This window comes from Macaca fascicularis, chromosome 20 (genome assembly GCF_037993035.2).
Source record: "Macaca fascicularis isolate 582-1 chromosome 20, T2T-MFA8v1.1".
Classification (NCBI taxonomy): Eukaryota; Metazoa; Chordata; class Mammalia; order Primates; family Cercopithecidae; genus Macaca; species Macaca fascicularis.
Genome location: NC_088394.1, coordinates 54,631,387 through 54,648,705, shown reverse-complemented (window position 1 = coordinate 54,648,705; position 17,319 = coordinate 54,631,387). Strand labels below are relative to the sequence as shown.

The window sequence follows — 17,319 nt, the reverse complement described above, 5'->3', positions numbered from 1 at the left end:
TAATCAGGAAGGATGAAAGCTGTTTGAGAAGGCTGATACAAAATGACTTAAAGTGATGTTGCATGTGCACACACTTTTCAGATAATTCACTTACTAGTTTTGAGTCTCAGATATCATGGTTATTCAGGTATCATGATTAGTAATTTGTTTACTGCTTACTGATTTTTTTGGGGGTTTTTGCCTTTTTTTTTTAATGTTTGTTTCATGAGACAGGGTCTCACTCTGTAGCTTAGGCTAGAATGCAGTGGTGCAGTCTTGGCTCACTGCATCCTCCACCTCTGAGCTTCAACTGATTCTCATGCTTCAGCCTCCCAAGTAACTGGGATTACAGACATGTGCTACCACGCCCAGCTAATTTATGTATTTTTTTAGTAGAGAAGTGCTTTCACCATGTTGGCTAGGCTGGTCTCGAACTCCTGGCCTCAAGTGGTCTACCTGCCTCGGCCTCCCAAAGTACTGGGATTACAGGTGTGAGCCACCATGTCTGGCCTGCTTTACTGATTTTAAGACATGTTCACCATAAACTGATAAGGTGTCTAGGATATTTTTGTCTTAAAAGTGAGAAAGCTGTTAAGACTATTTCAAGATCACAGCTGATTGATTCATAAGTAGAGTCAGAACTTAAAATGCATTTGCCAAATGCACTGCATTTTCTACTATCCTGTCTGTCCACATTAACTTTCAAGTCTTTTTTTTTCTATTCCCCCCACTCCCCCACCTCCATTAATAGACTGCTTCCCCACAACAAAGGGAAATGATGGATCAGGCAGCTGCTCAGTTAGCTCAGGACAATTGTGAGTTGGCTTGCTGTTTTATTCAGAAGACTGCAGTAGAAAAAGCAGGCCCTGAGATGGACAAGAGATTAGCAACTGTAAGTGTTTAGAATTTGCCTTTTAAGATTTTATTTCTTAATTTAGGGAAGTGCCTTATAACAAGAACCTCAGTGACTTTTTTTGTTTGCAGGAATTTGAGCTGAGAAAACATGCTAGGCAAGAAGGACGCAGATACTGTGATCCTGTTGTTTTAACATATCAAGCCGAACGGATGCCAGAGCAAATCAGGCTGAAAGTGAGAATTGGGGCCGTGTCTCTCCCCATTCTGTCTTTGTTTTATTTTTAATGTTCTTGTTGATTGAACTCCTTACTGGGACTAGGACAGCAGGGTTAAATGTTGTTTATGAGAAAACATCTTAACTTGTTAGCATTTCACTTAATGGCTGCCTGTGGAGCAGGTATGGAAATAGCTCTAAATTCCCTTGCTCCTCCAAAGTTGTTGAAATGCTACTACTGTAAGGAGTTCATGTGCCTTAACTAGTTTTCATGTTTCCCACCTTGGGCTTCTCACATTAATGGTTGCTTATTGTTCCCAGTGAGACAGTGATAAATCTGATAATACTTACCAACTCCAAGGGAGAATTGCACTGGCATCGTCCCATGTGAGGCACTTTCCAAGAGAAACTTTCAGTTAATTTATAAATGAGGTGACTCTTAGCAGGATTCAGGGAAATGAGAAGCCCTCTTCTGAACTGCATTTGTTAGTGTGCATGTATGCTTAATCATACTGTCACATGTTGTAATGACTCTTGTGTCCCTGAGCTTACTCACATGCAGACTTTCCACTTTCAAAACAGTTTATTTTGATTATTGAGTGAATTCTGTCAAAATAGATTTTCTTCTTTCAAGGTTGGTGGTGTGGATCCAAAGCAGTTGGCTGTTTACGAAGAGTTTGCACGCAATGTTCCTGGCTTCTTGCCTACAAATGACTTAAGTCAGCCCACAGGATTTTTAGCCCAGCCCATGAAGGTAAATGTGTTTTAGATTAAATTGAGTGTTTTGCCAATTAATTTAAATGTTTTTGACATTTAATATATGTTTTTGACTTGCTTCCTGGGAGAATAATTTACAGGGGAACCTATAGTTTTTGAGTTGTAGGTATTCTTTGTGTCCAATTAAGTATGACATACAGGGGATTAAAGAAAAAATTGACGTGGGTGTGGGTGATTTATCTTTAAGGTTTGGCCTAATTAGAGGAATTTGCATGGTAACATAATAACTTTTGGGTTTTTATATTTAAATTTTATTATTTATTTTTTTGAGACAAGGTCTTTCTCTGTCACCCAGGCTGGAGTGCAGTGGCACAATCTCAGCTCATTGCAACCTCCACCTCCCAGGCTCAAGCGATCCTCCCACCTCAGCCTCTTGAGGAGCTAGGACTACAGGCGTGCACCACCTTGCTGAGCTAATTTTTGTATTTTTTATAAAGATGGGGTTTTGCCATGTTACACAGGCTAGACTCAAATTCCTGACCTCAAGTGATTGCCCATCTCAGCCTCGTAAAGTGCTAAGATTACAGGCCTGAGCCATTATGCCCAGACTTCCCATTTTTTAAATAAAAGAATTTTCTAAAATTTTCAAAGGTGTTTACAGAAAACTTGGAAATATAGGGAAAAACATTTTCCAGCTGAACCAGTTGAGAGTAAGTTGCTGACCTGATAGCCCTATCACTCCTGAATCCTTTGGTTTGTATTTCTTATAAAAAAACCTTTTTCCTATGTGACCACAGCACAACCATTAAGGTCAGAAATGAATACTAATACCTTACTCCATGTAATTCATAGACCTCATTCAAGTTTCACCAAGTATCCCAATAATGTTTAGTAAAAGACCTGTTTTAGAATCACACATTTCTTCAGTTGTCATATTTTTAAAGTCTCCCTCAGTTCTAGCTGGTATAGGTAACTCAGTTTTTCCTTATCTTTCATGACCATAACACTTCTGAAGATTATAGGCTAATTATTTTCTTTTTTTCTTTTCTTTTTTTTTTTTGAGACGGAGTCTTACTCTGTCGCCCAGGCTGGGGTGCAGTGGCCGTATCTCAGCTCACTGCAAGCTCCGCCTCCCAGGTTTACGCCATTCTCCTACCTCAGCCTCCCGAGTAGCTGGGACTACAGGCGCCCGCCAACCCGCCCGGCTAGTTTTTTTTGCTTTTTTTGCTTTTTTTTTTTTTTTTTGAGACGGAGTCTCGCTCTGCCGCCCAGGCTGGAGTACAGTGGCCGGATCTCGGCTCACTGCAAGCTCCGCCTCCCGGGTTCACGCCATTCTCCTGCCTCAGCCTCCCGAGTAGCTGGGACTACAGGCGCCCGCCACCTTGCCCGGCTAGTTTTTTGTATTTTTTAGTAGAGACGGGGTTTCACCGTGTTAACCAGGATGGTCTCGATCTCCTGACCTCGTGATCCACCCGTCTCGGCCTCCCAAAGTGCTGGGATTACAGGCTTGAGCCACCGTTTTTTGCATTTTTTAGTAGAGACGGGGTTTCGCCATGTTAGCCAGGATGGTCTCGATCTCCTGACCTTGTGATCCGCCCGTCTCGGCCTCCCAAAGTGCTGGGATTACAGGCTTGAGCCACCGCGCCCGGCCAGGCTAATTATTTTCTAAATGGCTTGATTTATTTGTCCAGTGTATTCTCATGGCTAGATTCAGATAATGCATTTTAAAAAATAGGAATAGCTCAGAAGTAATGCTGTATTCTTATTCTGTCCTATCAGGCTTTGACAGCTGGACTGAGTACTATACTTTTCATGGTTTGAAACACTTTCTTAGGATGTAGAGGGCTTAGTAGATGGTGCAAGTGGTGCTGCCCTCAGTCTGTCCCATTATTACTAATGCTCTCTTTTATCACTTGATTATGCTGCTGTCTGCCAGGTTTTCCTCTCTCAAATGAAACACCTCTTCCTTTGTGCCACCTTGTACTGCCCCACTTGATAGTATTAATTCTGAATAGCTCAGGAAGAAGGAAAAGAAGAGGCCCTCCATGTTTGAATGTAAAAATAAGAAAAAGGGAGTAAACATACTAATAGACCTCTATTTGATACATGTGTCAATAAAAAACCTTAACATTCTTTTGTCTCTTGTTGGTTGTTTCCTTCTCTAAAACAGCAAGCTTGGGCAACAGATGATGTAGCTCAGATTTATGATAAGTGTATTACAGAACTGGAACAGCATCTACATGCCATCCCACCAACTTTGGCCATGAACCCTCAAGCTCAGGCTCTTCGAAGTCTCTTGGAGGTTGTAGTTTTATCTCGAAACTCTCGGGATGCCATAGCTGCTCTTGGATTGCTCCAAAAGGTTGGTTCTTAAGCTATTACTTTTAGAAAATGCTAGGTGTGTAAACATTTATTGACCTCCGCCACCATCTACATATTTATACAGTTAAGCTTAAGATTTCATAATATAAATCAAGTTCTATAAGTAGGTGATTTTTTTTTTCCCAATGTAGAATGTAGTCATAGAAGTTTTGAATGGTAAAATTGGAAATCTTTATTTTTTTCTTAAAGATATTCCTGAGATATGATTTGAAGAAACTTTAAAAGCCCTTCAGTTGTGTGTATGTGTGTGTGTGTGTGTGTTTAAGAGACAGGGTCTCTCTCTGTCACCCAGGCTTGAGTGCAGTGACGTGATCATGGACTCAAGTGAGCCTCCCACTTTACCGTCTCGAGTAGCTGGGATTACAGGTGCGCACTGCCAAGCCAAGTTAATTTTTAATTTTTTTTGTAGAGACGGGTCTTGCTTTGTTGCCCAGGTTGTTCTCAATCTCCTGGGCTCAAGTGGCCTTCCCTCCTGAGCCTCCCAAAGCATTGGCATTATAGGCATGAGCCACTGAGCCCAGCTGCCCTTTAGATTTTGAGGGACAAGTTGATCCAAGAATTTGGATCAGGGTAGGTAGGGAGCCCTGGGTTTTAACTACAGCAAAGCCTTTTATGACAATGAAGAGCACAGAATGAACTTAAACCAGATAGAATTTAGAGTGTGTGTGATAGGCAACTGAAGGGGATGTTTGGAGAGTGGAAAGGACAGGGAGGCTTTGGAAGGTATTTGGTACTTGGCATTGAGATTTGGTTTCTGGCTATGATAGTTGGGCCAAGCACCATATTTTCCATGGGTCTGAACACTTTCTTTCTCCTATAGGCTGTAGAGGGCTTACTAGATGCCACAAGTGGTGCTGATGCTGACCTGCTGCTGCGCTACAGGGAATGCCACCTCTTGGTACTAAAAGCTCTGCAGGATGGCCGGGCATATGGGTCCCCATGGTGCAACAAACAGATCACAAGGTCAGTAGCCATCTTCGAAAAGTAGTGAGTATTGGATCGCGACTGCCTTTTGACATAGATAGTACTGTTTATGTCCAGGGGTTTCCCTTTTTTCTAGTAGGTAGGTGGGACACTTGGACTTCCTACTTCTGAGAGGTGAGAATTGTTAAGTAGTTGTTTTCCATCTGGTCTCTACCTTCTCCCCATGTTGGATATAGAAAACTAGTACCTTATTTTGGGCAATAAATTGTAGGTCATTGTTTTAAAAGGTTTCAGTGATTTCTCAGAAGTGGTATTCATGTATAAGTATTTTAATGTCTTAAATGGAATCCTCTGTATCCTAGGTTTTGAAAGCAAAGCCTGGGCTATCTGTTCTATTTCATTACTGGCTGTTTTTCAATTTGGACACTGATTTACAGTTGAATCTCAAGGCATTCTTAATTTGGAGCACATTTCCATTGAGTACAATGGGCACATACAGTATGGTTAAGCCTATATGAGTAAAGATACTGAATTTTTTCTAGGTGCCTAATTGAATGTCGGGATGAATATAAATATAATGTGGAGGCTGTGGAGCTGCTAATTCGTAATCATTTGGTTAATATGCAGCAGTATGATCTTCACCTAGCGCAGGTATGGAAGGAATTTACTTGCAAGGACAAAAGGACTCAGGGAAGTATGTTTGCTCTTTTTTTTTTTTTTTTTTTTGAGACGGAGTCTTGCTGTGTCTCCCAGGCTGGAGTGCAGTGGCCTGATCTCGGCTCACTGCAAGCTCCATCTCCTGGGTTCACGCCATTCTCCCGCCTCAGCCTCCCAAGTAGCTGGGACTACAGGCGCCCGCCACCACGCCCTGCTAGTTTTTTGTATTTTTAGTAGAGACGGGGTTTCACCATGTTAGCCAGGATAGTCTCGATCTCCTGACCTCGTGATCCACCCGCCTCGGCCTCCCAAAGTGCTGGGATTACAGGCTTGAGCCACCGCGCCCGGCCGTATGTTTGCTCTTAAGTGTTTTCCCTCTTACGTTGTGTTTTCTGTGTTGCCAGTCAATGGAGAATGGCTTAAACTACATGGCTGTGGCATTCGCTATGCAATTGGTAAAAATCCTGCTGGTGGATGAAAGGAGTGTTGCTCATGTTACTGAGGCAGATCTGTTCCACACCATTGAAACCCTCATGAGGATTAACGCTCATTCCAGAGGCAATGCTCCAGAAGGGTGAGGATTAAACACTTTGAGATCCCTGTGCATTTAGTAGTCTCCTAATATCTTTAGGGATGAATGTGCAGACTTACTAACATTACTTGTTAAAACTGTTTTACCAACCACATATGGGTGGGTAGCTTTGGTAAGGGCTAATATTGTCACTTGAAGTATGAATGCTTAATTGACTGCGAAGTCTTCTTGGCACAGAGCAGTACATACGGTACCAGACTTAGTGTCAGAGTCCTGTGTTTAAGCCCTGGTCATGCCACTTAAAAGATTTCTGATTTTAGGCAAATTGACTCACCCTCCTTAAAACTATTCTTTATAGAAAATGGGAATAATTTCTCAAAGAACTATTGGAAATCAAGAGAAGTAACGTAAAGAAAGCGTGGTACATACTAGGCAAGCAGTGAATATTTGCTGACTCTGAACATCAGCTTCATTTAAATGAACACGTTTTTTGGGCAAGAAGTAGCTTAACTGAGGGCAGTCGTTTGCATGTTACGTGCTCATGAGCAAGCGGATAAGAGACTAAGGATAGTTTTGTTTCAGTGTGGAAGTGGTAAAGCAAAGTGGTAAACCACCACTCTTGTGGTTGCTGTTAAATAAGTAAACTGTACATCTGTATGTCTGTAAAATCACAGCTATGGGTAGACTGATTTTCACCCTGGATTTATTGTACTAGATTGCCCCAGCTGATGGAAGTAGTGCGATCCAACTATGAAGCAATGATTGATCGTGCTCACGGAGGCCCAAACTTTATGATGCATTCTGGGATCTCTCAAGCCTCAGAGTATGATGACCCTCCAGGCCTGAGGGAGAAGGCAGAGTATCTTCTGAGGGAATGGGTGAATCTCTACCATTCAGCAGCAGCTGGCCGCGACAGCACCAAAGCTTTCTCTGCGTTTGTTGGACAGGTAGAGCTTTTGGAAAGAAAGGTGCTTTTTATTCAACATAAGTAGGGTGTGATGCCTCCAATATTAAAGCTCAGTATTACGTACCTGTGGTCAGACAGTTACCTCCATACTCATGCAAACCCAGTCATCATTGTATGGTTAAATTACAGCCTGTTTTCTCATGGTTGATCACTAAGCAATAAAGGCAACATTCCCTCTCACCATTGATTCTGTATTCCATTTCAGTTGTCACAGCTACAAAGTACAATGGGTCAGATAATGAATAATGAAACTACAAAGTGTATTTACTAGCACTGATGGGACTGTGGGCTAATAAATATGTGAAATTCTCACAATAGCCCACATTAAAAAAAATGACAAAAATGCTTACTTAAATGGTAGAATGTTTTATTGTATTTTCTAATTTAAATATCTACCTAAATTAGACATGTTCCTTTGGAAAATATCTACCTAAATTAGTGACATGTTCCTTTGGAAAATAATTTTCAGTATTTTCATTAGATTTGATACAAATTGGACTTTGACTTAAAAGTGTTAGGAACAAAGCTCCTAGCTGAAAATCAGATTTGGCAGGAATGTCTGTGAATAGGATGAACAGGAAAAATGTCAGAACCAAGCCATAGTACCCTTTAGCATTCTGTTTTTGATCGTCACTGGTTGCTTTCAGTGACTGTGAGGGAATCACACAATAAGTTCATGTGTCCTAATTATAATATAACTTGGCAAGAGTGGTACTTTTCCTGAATTGACCTTGGAATTTCCTTTATTAGAACTGTTGTAATTCTTTTTCAGGGTGAGTTGTCTGCTTATTTCTGCAGATTGACCATTATATTTCTTCAGACTGAACCCAAAACTTTTAGGTATATTGCTAAAGAAAGATTACAAATTAGGTCTCTTTTCAAATTAATGACAATTGAATGTGGAAGAGCTGACTTCAGTTCTAGAAGTTATTTGAAATTAGGTTTACTTTTCTTTTCTTTTTTTTTTTTTTTTTTTTTTGAGACAGAGTCTGGCTCTGCCGCCCAGGCTGGAGTGCAGTGGCCGGATCTCAGCTCACTGCAAGCTCCGCCTCCCGGGTTCACGCCATTCTCCTGCCTCAGCCTCCCGAGTAGTTGGGACTACAGGCGCCCGCCACCGCGCCCGGCTAGTTTTTTGTATTTTTTAGCAGAGACGGGGTTTCACCGTGTTAGCCAGGATGGTCTCGATCTCCTGACCTCGTGATCCGCCCGTCTCGGCCTCCCAAAGTGCTGGGATTACAGGCTTGAGCCACCGCGCCCGGCCTAGGTTTACTTTTCAAAATGAATGTTACTTAGTAAATCATACTGAGTATACTTCTCCCCTAAAAGAATCCAGGGAATTACAAAGCATACCCTACTGAAAAATTATTACTGCATGTTTATAGTCTGATTTGTAATTTGAATGGAAAAAATTGGAATCCATTGGTCTTTCCGATCATTACTATTTCATGGGTATGGATGTGGCACCTGTCTCAGCCCTTCCTGCTGGCTTATTTGCTCTCATTTCATCTTTCTCTTGAAAACGATAGTGTATTATACTTTTCTGTGCTGTTTTGTGTCCTTCTGAAAATTCTTTCCTTCTTGTGCTCCTACTTGACCATAGTACTCTGTCCTTATTCCTCAGTCACTTTTAGTTTTACAGATACCAATGTAGACAAAGTCCCTTTGCCATGCTGGCATTCTGTCCTAGTAGGGTGCAGTATTATCATAGTCTAACCAATTCAGTTGTCTTTATTGCTTATCAGGGACAGTTGTTTCAGAAATTTCAAGGTAACCTTGAAGTTTTTTTTTCTGAACTTGGTTTCTCTGTTTAGTAAGTACTGACCTGTTCTTCCTCTGTAGCCTTAATGCATATTTCACTGTTGTCTTTTTTGTTTGTTTGTTTTAAAGGAGTGAGGGGAACTAGCCAAATAACATTCCCGCTGTGCTTCACTTCTAGTTCATATGTCATATAGTTTCTAATTTTTCCTTTCTTTTAAATAAACTTGTGTTTCCCACATTATTTTAACTTAGTATAACATTTTATTACATTAAAATACCTAGATCAGATTTGTGTGTATTTCCATTTGGTACTTACCTATTGTACAAATTATTGATTTTTCTGGGGGTAGCTTGTTGGAGTTTTAAAAGCTTTGTTATTAAGTCAGTTTGAGGAAATTATCTTCAAATCCTTGAGAAGTAAATTACCTTAAATTCTGTGAGAAAGTAAAATACATGCAATTTAGTCTCCTCTTTGGAGTCCACAATGTCTTAATGTGACTTAAAGTTACGAACAGTTGGTTTTATTTGCATGGTTAATTTTCCACATTATTTGGTGGGGACATACTGTTCAAAATTGCCATGATAATCTGTCAGTTTCCATCTTCCCTGTTCTACATTAAACTTAAAACTGGAGGAATTGTGTCATGGCACCTTAATGGGAAAATAATTCTGATAATACATTTATTACAATGTAAGAATTAGAAATATGACAGTAGGAACAAATGAGAATATCTCTTAAGCATGAAAATTAAAGGTATATCAAGTTTATTTGTGTGTGTTATCTCATTGTGTCTTTATTTTTTGTTCCTGTGGTAGATGCACCAGCAAGGAATACTGAAGACTGATGATCTCATAACAAGGTTCTTTCGTCTGTGTACTGAAATGTGTGTTGAAATCAGTTACCGTGCTCAGGCTGAGCAGCAGCACAATCCTGCTGCTAATCCCACCATGATCCGAGCCAAGTGCTATCACAACCTGGATGCCTTTGTTCGACTCATTGCACTGCTCGTGAAACACTCAGGGGAGGCCACCAACACTGTCACAAAGATTAATCTGCTGAACAAGGTCTGAAACCCTTTCTTGCCTTAGTCTTGGTCTACATCAGTGGGATTTTTTTTTTTTTTTTTTTTTTAAAAAGAGTCTCACTCTGTCACCCAGGCTGGAGTGCCTCCCAAGTAGCTGGGAATACAGGCATGAGCCACGATGCCTGGAGCTTTTCTATTTTTAGTAGAGACAGGGTCTCACCATGTTGCCCAAGCGGGTCTCAAACTCTTGGCCTCGAGTGATCCACCTGCCTTGGCTTCCCAGAGTGCTAGGATTATGGGGATGAACCACCATGCCCGGCCACATCAGTGGTTTCTTTTTTTCTTTTTTTTTGAGACGGAGTCTCACTCTGTCGCCCAGGCTGGAGTGCAGTGGTGCGATCTTGGCTCACTGCAAACTCTGCCTCCTAGATTTGTATCTACCTCCTCTCTACACCATTCTCCTGCCTCAGCCTCGTGAGTAGCTGAGACTACAGGCACTCACTACCATGCCCGGCTAATTTTTTTGTATTTTTTGTTTTGTTTGTTTTATGTTTTTTGAGACGGAGTCTCATTCTGTCACCCAGGTTGCAGTGCAGTGGCGCAATCTCGGCTCACTGCAAACTCTGCCTCCCAGGTTCACACCATTCTCCTGCCTCAGCCTCCCGTGCAGCTGGGATTACAGGCGTCCACCACTGCGCCCTGCTAATTTTCTGTATTTTTAGTAGAGACAGGGTTTCACCGTGTTAGCCAGGATGATCTTGATCTCCCGACCTCGTGATCTGCCAGCCTCGGCCTCCCAAAGTGCTGGGATTACAGGTGTGAACCACCGAGCCGGGTCACATCAGTGGTTCTTAACCCTATTTGAGTCCCTCAAGTGATCTGCCTGCCTCAGCTTCCCAAAGTGCTGGGATTACAGGCATGAGCCACCATGCCTGGCCACATCAGTGGTTCTTAACCCTATTGAGGCCAACCCTTCCCCAAAACATTTTGTTAACTCCTCTTTTCTGTCCTGAAATTAAATTTGTAGATAATATGTAAACATATCCGCTCTGTCTTAGAAACAGAATATAGTGCCTTAATAGAAACACAAAAAGAGATCATAATGTATTTCAGTATGTTAATGCTTGGTAGTGACTACAGTATGAATTTGCCCCATACACAGAATCACTGTGAGTGGGTGGCTAGAAGTTTCCCCTGCTGATAGATTGGCAACTCAAGTACGTGAGTGACATTAGCCATTGGCTTATTTACACAGTGGAGTTCTTGGAAATCTGAATATTAAAGCAGTGCAAAAATACGTGTAAAAATGGATTTTGATTTTGGATTTGGGAAATTAGAGATGTGTTCTTCAAGCCCCTCACTGTTCAGTGGGCAAGTCAAGTGGAATGAGATCTCTGCAGCCTAACAGCTTTCCTGGCCCCTGCCTACTAAATGCCAAGATAAGTGTAAATCATTGCCACATGTCAACTTCATGTCAGACCAGACAAATTAGATTGTTATATTGTGTTTAACATGGTGAAATGTAAGGGGGCCTTGCTGATTTCTAGAGCTGAAGAAAAACCATTGGGCGTTTGTAGAGAATATTCAGGTGTGGTCCAAGGATGTTGAAATTCAAAGAAACACACAAAACACTGAAGGTGGAGTCAGACCAATTTATGGCCCCATCGGTTGCCAGCATGTAATTTTGTATTCAAATTGTATATATGCTTTCTTTTAATGTTGGGTTTAAGAATGCAGAGTTTAAAAAGCATGACATCAAAGTGGTAAGTGAATTATCCGAATGATTTACAAGCTCTAATTTGTGTTTTATATAGGTCCTTGGTATAGTAGTGGGAGTTCTCCTTCAGGATCATGATGTTCGTCAGAGTGAATTTCAGCAGCTTCCCTACCATCGAATTTTTATCATGCTTCTCTTGGAACTCAATGCACCTGAGCATGTGTTGGAAACCATTAATTTCCAGACACTTACAGCTTTCTGGTGAGAATTGCGTTTGAAATTTTGTGTTAAGGTTTGCTGGATTAATGTAGTAAAATTTGGGGAGTAGAACCCTTGAGCATTTTGAGCCTACATTCATGTGCTGTTCACTGTATTTAAGTTGGACTGCGCTTCTGACTAAGGTTTTTCTTCTTTCAGCAATACATTCCACATCTTGAGGCCTACCAAAGCTCCTGGCTTTGTATATGCCTGGCTTGAACTGATTTCTCATCGGATATTTATTGCAAGAATGCTGGCACATACGCCACAGCAGAAGGTGTGGCTGCAGTTTATCTCCTGTACATGAAGACTATGACTACCTGGGCTTATTTATTAGCATTGCCTATAGATTTCTGTTAGTCATTTAGTAGTAATTGTACTTCTTCCAAACTTAGTTGGGAATTCTATTAAGTGTTCACTCAAGTCAAGTACTTGACTGTCTCTGCCTGAAAGCCATTCTTCAGTGATTAGGTGTTGCTGCTTCAAGGTTGTGGGCCCCCTGTGTCAGTCTCTCAAGTTTTTTAAAATTGTTTTTTCCTTTCTTTTAAAATGTTTTGCTTCTTTATACACAGGAATGATTTATTTTACATATTTGTCAGTTAAGGGGTTTTTTGGGGTGGTAGGGGTGTTGTTTTTAAAGTTGAAATCCATGTGTGCCCTCATAAATATCTGAATAAATCTCTGGGTAATAGGGCTCTGGAGCTTGTTGATTTTAGACTCTCACTTTAAATGTGGAAGGCTCTCAAACTAAGGTTGAGGACTACTGGGCTATGTTATTTTGAAGGATTATGATCCAGTTCTATTTAAAAGTTCTTTATCTAATTGGTAATACAACACAGTTAACATGAGAAGTTCTTTTCCTCCCATCTTGGAATTAAATTGGCAAATGAGTACTGCAGAAAGTACCATTTTTTGGCCCCTCAGATCAGAAGAAATGTGACTGCTATGTAATGGAGTGAACTTGACAAAGAAGGTGAAATAGCTCTTAAATGAAGTTGGTTTTGTTTGGTGGAGAAGGGTATTCTAGGAGACAGAAACACAACATATTAAATACAATTATCCAGGAATTAATTGAACATAATTGGTATAGTTGGGGGAGGGTGAGCAGGCCGACTTTGGCTGAAAATAGAGAATTCATGTTGTGGACTCAACAAGGTTATTTGCAAAGAGTTGAGGAGTTGAAAGAGGGAAAAGAAATGGCCGAGACTTAATAAGGAATTAAGAAAACACATTTCTAGTTGTCAGTTTCTGCAGTTGACTGTTTTGTGTTCTATCAGAAGTTTCCTCTTTAAATTTTTAAATTTTGCTGCAGGTACACAGGGACCATTATGTCTTGAAATCTCTGGAGCCAGTTTGTTTCAAATATTATTTCCCACTATCTCTGTAATAACTTGGTCCTTTTTAATCTTTTTAATGCCAGTCTTTTTTCTTTTCTTTTTTTTTGAGACGGAGTTTTGCTCTTGTTGTCCAGGCTGGAGTGCAGTGCCGCGACCTCGGCTCACTGCAACCTCTGCCTCCCAGGTTGAAGTAATTCTCATGCCTTAGCCTCTGGAGTAGCTGGGATTACAGGTGACCAGCACCACGCCTGGCTAATTTTTTGTATTTTTAGTAGAGACAGGGTTTCAACATGTTGGCCAGGCTGGTCGCGAACTCCTGACTTCAGGTGATCCAGCGGCACTCAGCCTCCCAGAATGCTGGGATTACAGGCGTGAGCCATTGTGCCTGGCCTTTAATGCTGATCTTTAGTAGAGATACTTCCTCTGTTAAGTTAAGAAGTTAAGTCAGTGTAGCTGCTTGGGCAACTTGTAGTGGCTGAAAAACAGCTGAGTATAATTATGACTCATACATTTCTTTCTTTCAGGGGTGGCCTATGTATGCACAGCTACTGATTGATTTATTCAAATATTTAGCGCCTTTCCTTAGAAATGTGGAACTCACCAAACCTATGCAAATCCTCTACAAGGTAATTAACTTGTATTTATTACAAATTAAAATAACTGAGATCTTTAAAATACACTTTAGGAATCTGAGGCCTTATTTTTATTAAGCCTTTAAGGCAAGACATACATTCAGAAAAGTGTAAAAACCAAGTGTACTTGCATAATCAGCACCCAGATTGTACAGTGTTTATATGTTCAACTTTAGAAGATACTACAGTTTTACAAAGTGTTTGTATCAGTTTACACTTTTAAACAGCACAGAGGAGTTACTCTTTTTCCCACATCTTGCCATATCTGGTATTGTCTGTTTTTCATTTTAGCCATTTTGGCAGTTGTATTGTGAGATCTCATTGTGGATTTAATTTCCTTGGTGATTTATCTCCTTTTTTTGGGGGGGGAGACAGTCTTACTCCGAAACCCAGGCTGGAGTGCAGTGGCGTGATCTCAGCTTACTGCAACCTCCGCCTCCCAGGTTCAAGTGATTCTTGTTCCTCAGCCTCCCTAGTAGCGGAGACTACAGGCATGTGCCACCACGCTTGGCTAATTTTTTGTATTTTTAGTAGACATGGGGTCTCATCACGTTGGCTATGCTCGTCTCAAACTCCTGACCTTAAGTGATCGGTCCGCCTCAGCCTCCTGAAGTGCTGGGATTACAGGCCTGAGCCACTGCATCCAGCCTCCTTGATGATTTCTTAATGAGGTTTTCATGTGTAGATCAGCCATGGATATCACCTTTTTGTGGTGCTCCTCTTCCAGTCTTGGCTCTTGTTTGTATTTTTATTTATTAAATAATTCTTTATATGTTTTAAATGCAAGCCCTTTGTTACTGTATATTCAGACATCTCTCATTCTCACAGCTTGCCCTTTTACTCCCTTAAAGGGGAGGTGTCTTTTGAGGATCGGAAGCTTTAAAATTTATTGTAGTCAAAATTGCAGATTTTTAAACTTTTATTAAAAGTTGCTTTTTGTGACTTGTGTAGGAAATCTTTGCGTGTCTCAACATGCTAAGGTGTTCTATTTTCCACCTATCTGAATTGTCAGATTTATGAGCATAAAATCATTTAATGTTCTGAAACTATTTTTTATGACTGAAGGATCTGTAATGTGTCACTTCTCACATTAATTTTTGTGTTTTCTCTGTCAGTCTTGGTTAGGGTTTATCAATTTATTTTTTCTAATAACTATCTTGGGCTTTGATTTTCTCCCTTTTGGTACTTTAAAAAATTTATTATACGCTTTTACTCTGCTTTGATTTTCGTTAGTTCTTTTTTTTTTTTTTGAAGCTTCTGAAGATGCTTATTACATCATTGTTATCTTTGTTTTTTGTCCAGCCTCCTCTTCTAGCATATTCATTTCAGCCTGTAAACTCCTGATGCCTAGTTTTTCGTCATACGTAAATGGAAATATTTGATAAATTGTCTGTGATAATGTTAATTAAAGCCTAAAACTTTTTAAGAAATGTTACTAAAGTATACTTTATTCTTTTTGTGGGGGTGGGGGGGAGCTTAACGTTGTAATAGGAAAATGTTACTCCATTTTCCTTACTTAGTGTGGAAATATTTTTCTTGTTTTTTAAAAATAGGGCACTTTAAGAGTGCTGCTGGTTCTTTTGCATGATTTCCCAGAGTTCCTTTGTGATTACCATTATGGGTTCTGTGATGTGATCCCACCTAATTGTATCCAGTTAAGAAATTTGATCCTGAGTGCCTTTCCACGAAACATGAGGCTCCCCGACCCATTCACTCCTAATCTAAAGGTAAGGTTCTAACTAGTTAAAGGAAAACTTGTGTCTTAGTATTTCAGTCCTTTCTCTGATAAGTAGACTGTTCCGCACTTCCCTACCCACATAACATGCATACTGTTAAGGGTACTCTTTAAAGGAAATAATCATGTTATTAAGCCTGATACAGGGTATGATATTGTTGCTATTGCTGTTGCTGGTGAAGGTTGATTCACAGTCTTTTTCTAGTTGCTAGTTTTCATATTAATTTTGATATTAATCGGCCGGGCGCGGTGGCTCAAGCCTGTAATCCCAGCACTTTGGGAGGCCGAGACGGGCGGATCACGAGGTCAGGAGATCGAGACCATCCTGGCTAACACGGTGAAACCCCGTCTCTACTAAAAAAATACAAAAAACTAGCCGGGCGAGGTGGCGGGCGCCTGTAGTCCTAGCTACTCGGGAGGCTGAGGCAGGAGAATGGCGTAAACCTAGGAGGCGGAGCTTGCAATGAGCTGAGATCCGGCCACTGCACTCCAGCCTGGGCGACAGAGCGAGACTCCGTCTCAAAAAAAAAAATTTTGATATTAAATTTAGCTCTATTTACAGAACCCCAGCTTAGGTGTTTGGGCAGTCATTTGCTGGGTGTGCCCCCCATGGCAAAGAATTGCAGAACAAACAGACCTTTGTAATCTTTTTCTGTTTTTGAGGCAGTCTTACTCTGTGACCCAGGCTGGAGTGCAGTGGTGCAATCTTGGCTCACTGCAACCTCCCCTTCGCTGGTTCAAGCTATTCTCCCGCCTCAGCCTCCCAAGTAGCTGGGATTGCGCCACCACACCTGGCTAATTTTTGTATGTGTTTAGTAGATATGGGGTTTCGCCTTGTTAGCCAGGTTGGTTTCAAGCTCCTGACCTCAAGTGATCTGCCTGCCTTGGCCTCCTAAAATGCTGGGATTACAGGCGTGAGCCACCACGCCCTGCCATAGTCTCCATATTTCACAGTTTTGTGTATCTGTGTGTTTGTGCGAGTTGTTCCTTGGTCCCTTGCTGTTCTTGGAGGATTGGTTCTAGGACCCACTGGGACATCGAATTTTAAGTAAGCTTAAGTCTCGTATGTAAAGTGTGGCATATAACCTTTGCGTATCCCCTTAAATGACATCTGTATTGCTTATGATACCTAATGTAGTGTAATGCTATTATGGAAATAACTATTTTAAACTATATTAGTAACTTACTAAAATTTGTGTTTTTTAATTGTATTATTTTATTATTTATTTATTTATTTATTTATTTTGAGACGGAGTCTTGCTCTTTTGCCCAGGCTGAAGTGCAGTGGCGCAATCTCGGCTCACTGCAACCTCTGCCTCCTTGGGTCCAGTGATTTTCCTGCCTCAGCCTCCCAAGCAGCTGGTACTATAGGTGCCCGCCACCATGCCTGGCTAATTTTTTTTGTAGTTTTAGTAGTACGGGGTTTCACTAGTTGGCTAGGCTGGTCTCAAACTCCTGCCCTCATGATCTGCCTGCTCTGACCTCCCAGAGTGCTGGGATTACAGGCATGAGCCACCACACCCGGCCTTTATTGTTGTATTATTTTTTATTGACCCCATCATCTGCCTCTACCTTCATCCTCCATATTTTCTATTTGAGGTTAATTGGATATGGAACCTAAGGGTATGGA

General features: G+C 41.0%; 1 protein-coding gene across 10 annotated transcripts in view; it reads left to right on the top strand.

Annotated features, from left to right (window-relative positions):
• CNOT1 (CCR4-NOT transcription complex subunit 1) overlaps positions 1–17,319 on the top strand; it is a 111,720-nt gene that overhangs the window by 87,907 nt on the left and 6,494 nt on the right. For 4 of the 10 annotated variants that reach the window (XM_074027146.1, XM_015442810.3, XM_015442811.3 and 1 more), the window contains exons 32-44: positions 731–871; positions 964–1,068; positions 1,683–1,802; positions 3,936–4,127; positions 4,968–5,110; positions 5,614–5,722; positions 6,133–6,302; positions 6,976–7,228; positions 9,802–10,050; positions 11,825–11,988; positions 12,145–12,262; positions 13,847–13,948; positions 15,508–15,681. In XM_074027146.1, coding sequence (XP_073883247.1) covers positions 731–871; positions 964–1,068; positions 1,683–1,802; positions 3,936–4,127; positions 4,968–5,110; positions 5,614–5,722; positions 6,133–6,302; positions 6,976–7,228; positions 9,802–10,050; positions 11,825–11,988; positions 12,145–12,262; positions 13,847–13,948; positions 15,508–15,681 — 2,040 coding nt within the window. Of the gene's footprint in view, positions 1–730; positions 872–963; positions 1,069–1,682; positions 1,803–3,935; positions 4,128–4,967; positions 5,111–5,613; positions 5,723–6,132; positions 6,303–6,975; positions 8,169–8,491; positions 9,751–9,801; positions 10,051–11,265; positions 11,989–12,144; positions 12,263–13,846; positions 13,949–15,507; positions 15,682–17,319 lie in introns of those variants that run through there. The other 6 variants (XM_015442812.3, XM_005592122.4, XM_005592120.4 and 3 more) reach the window with 4 other exon arrangements.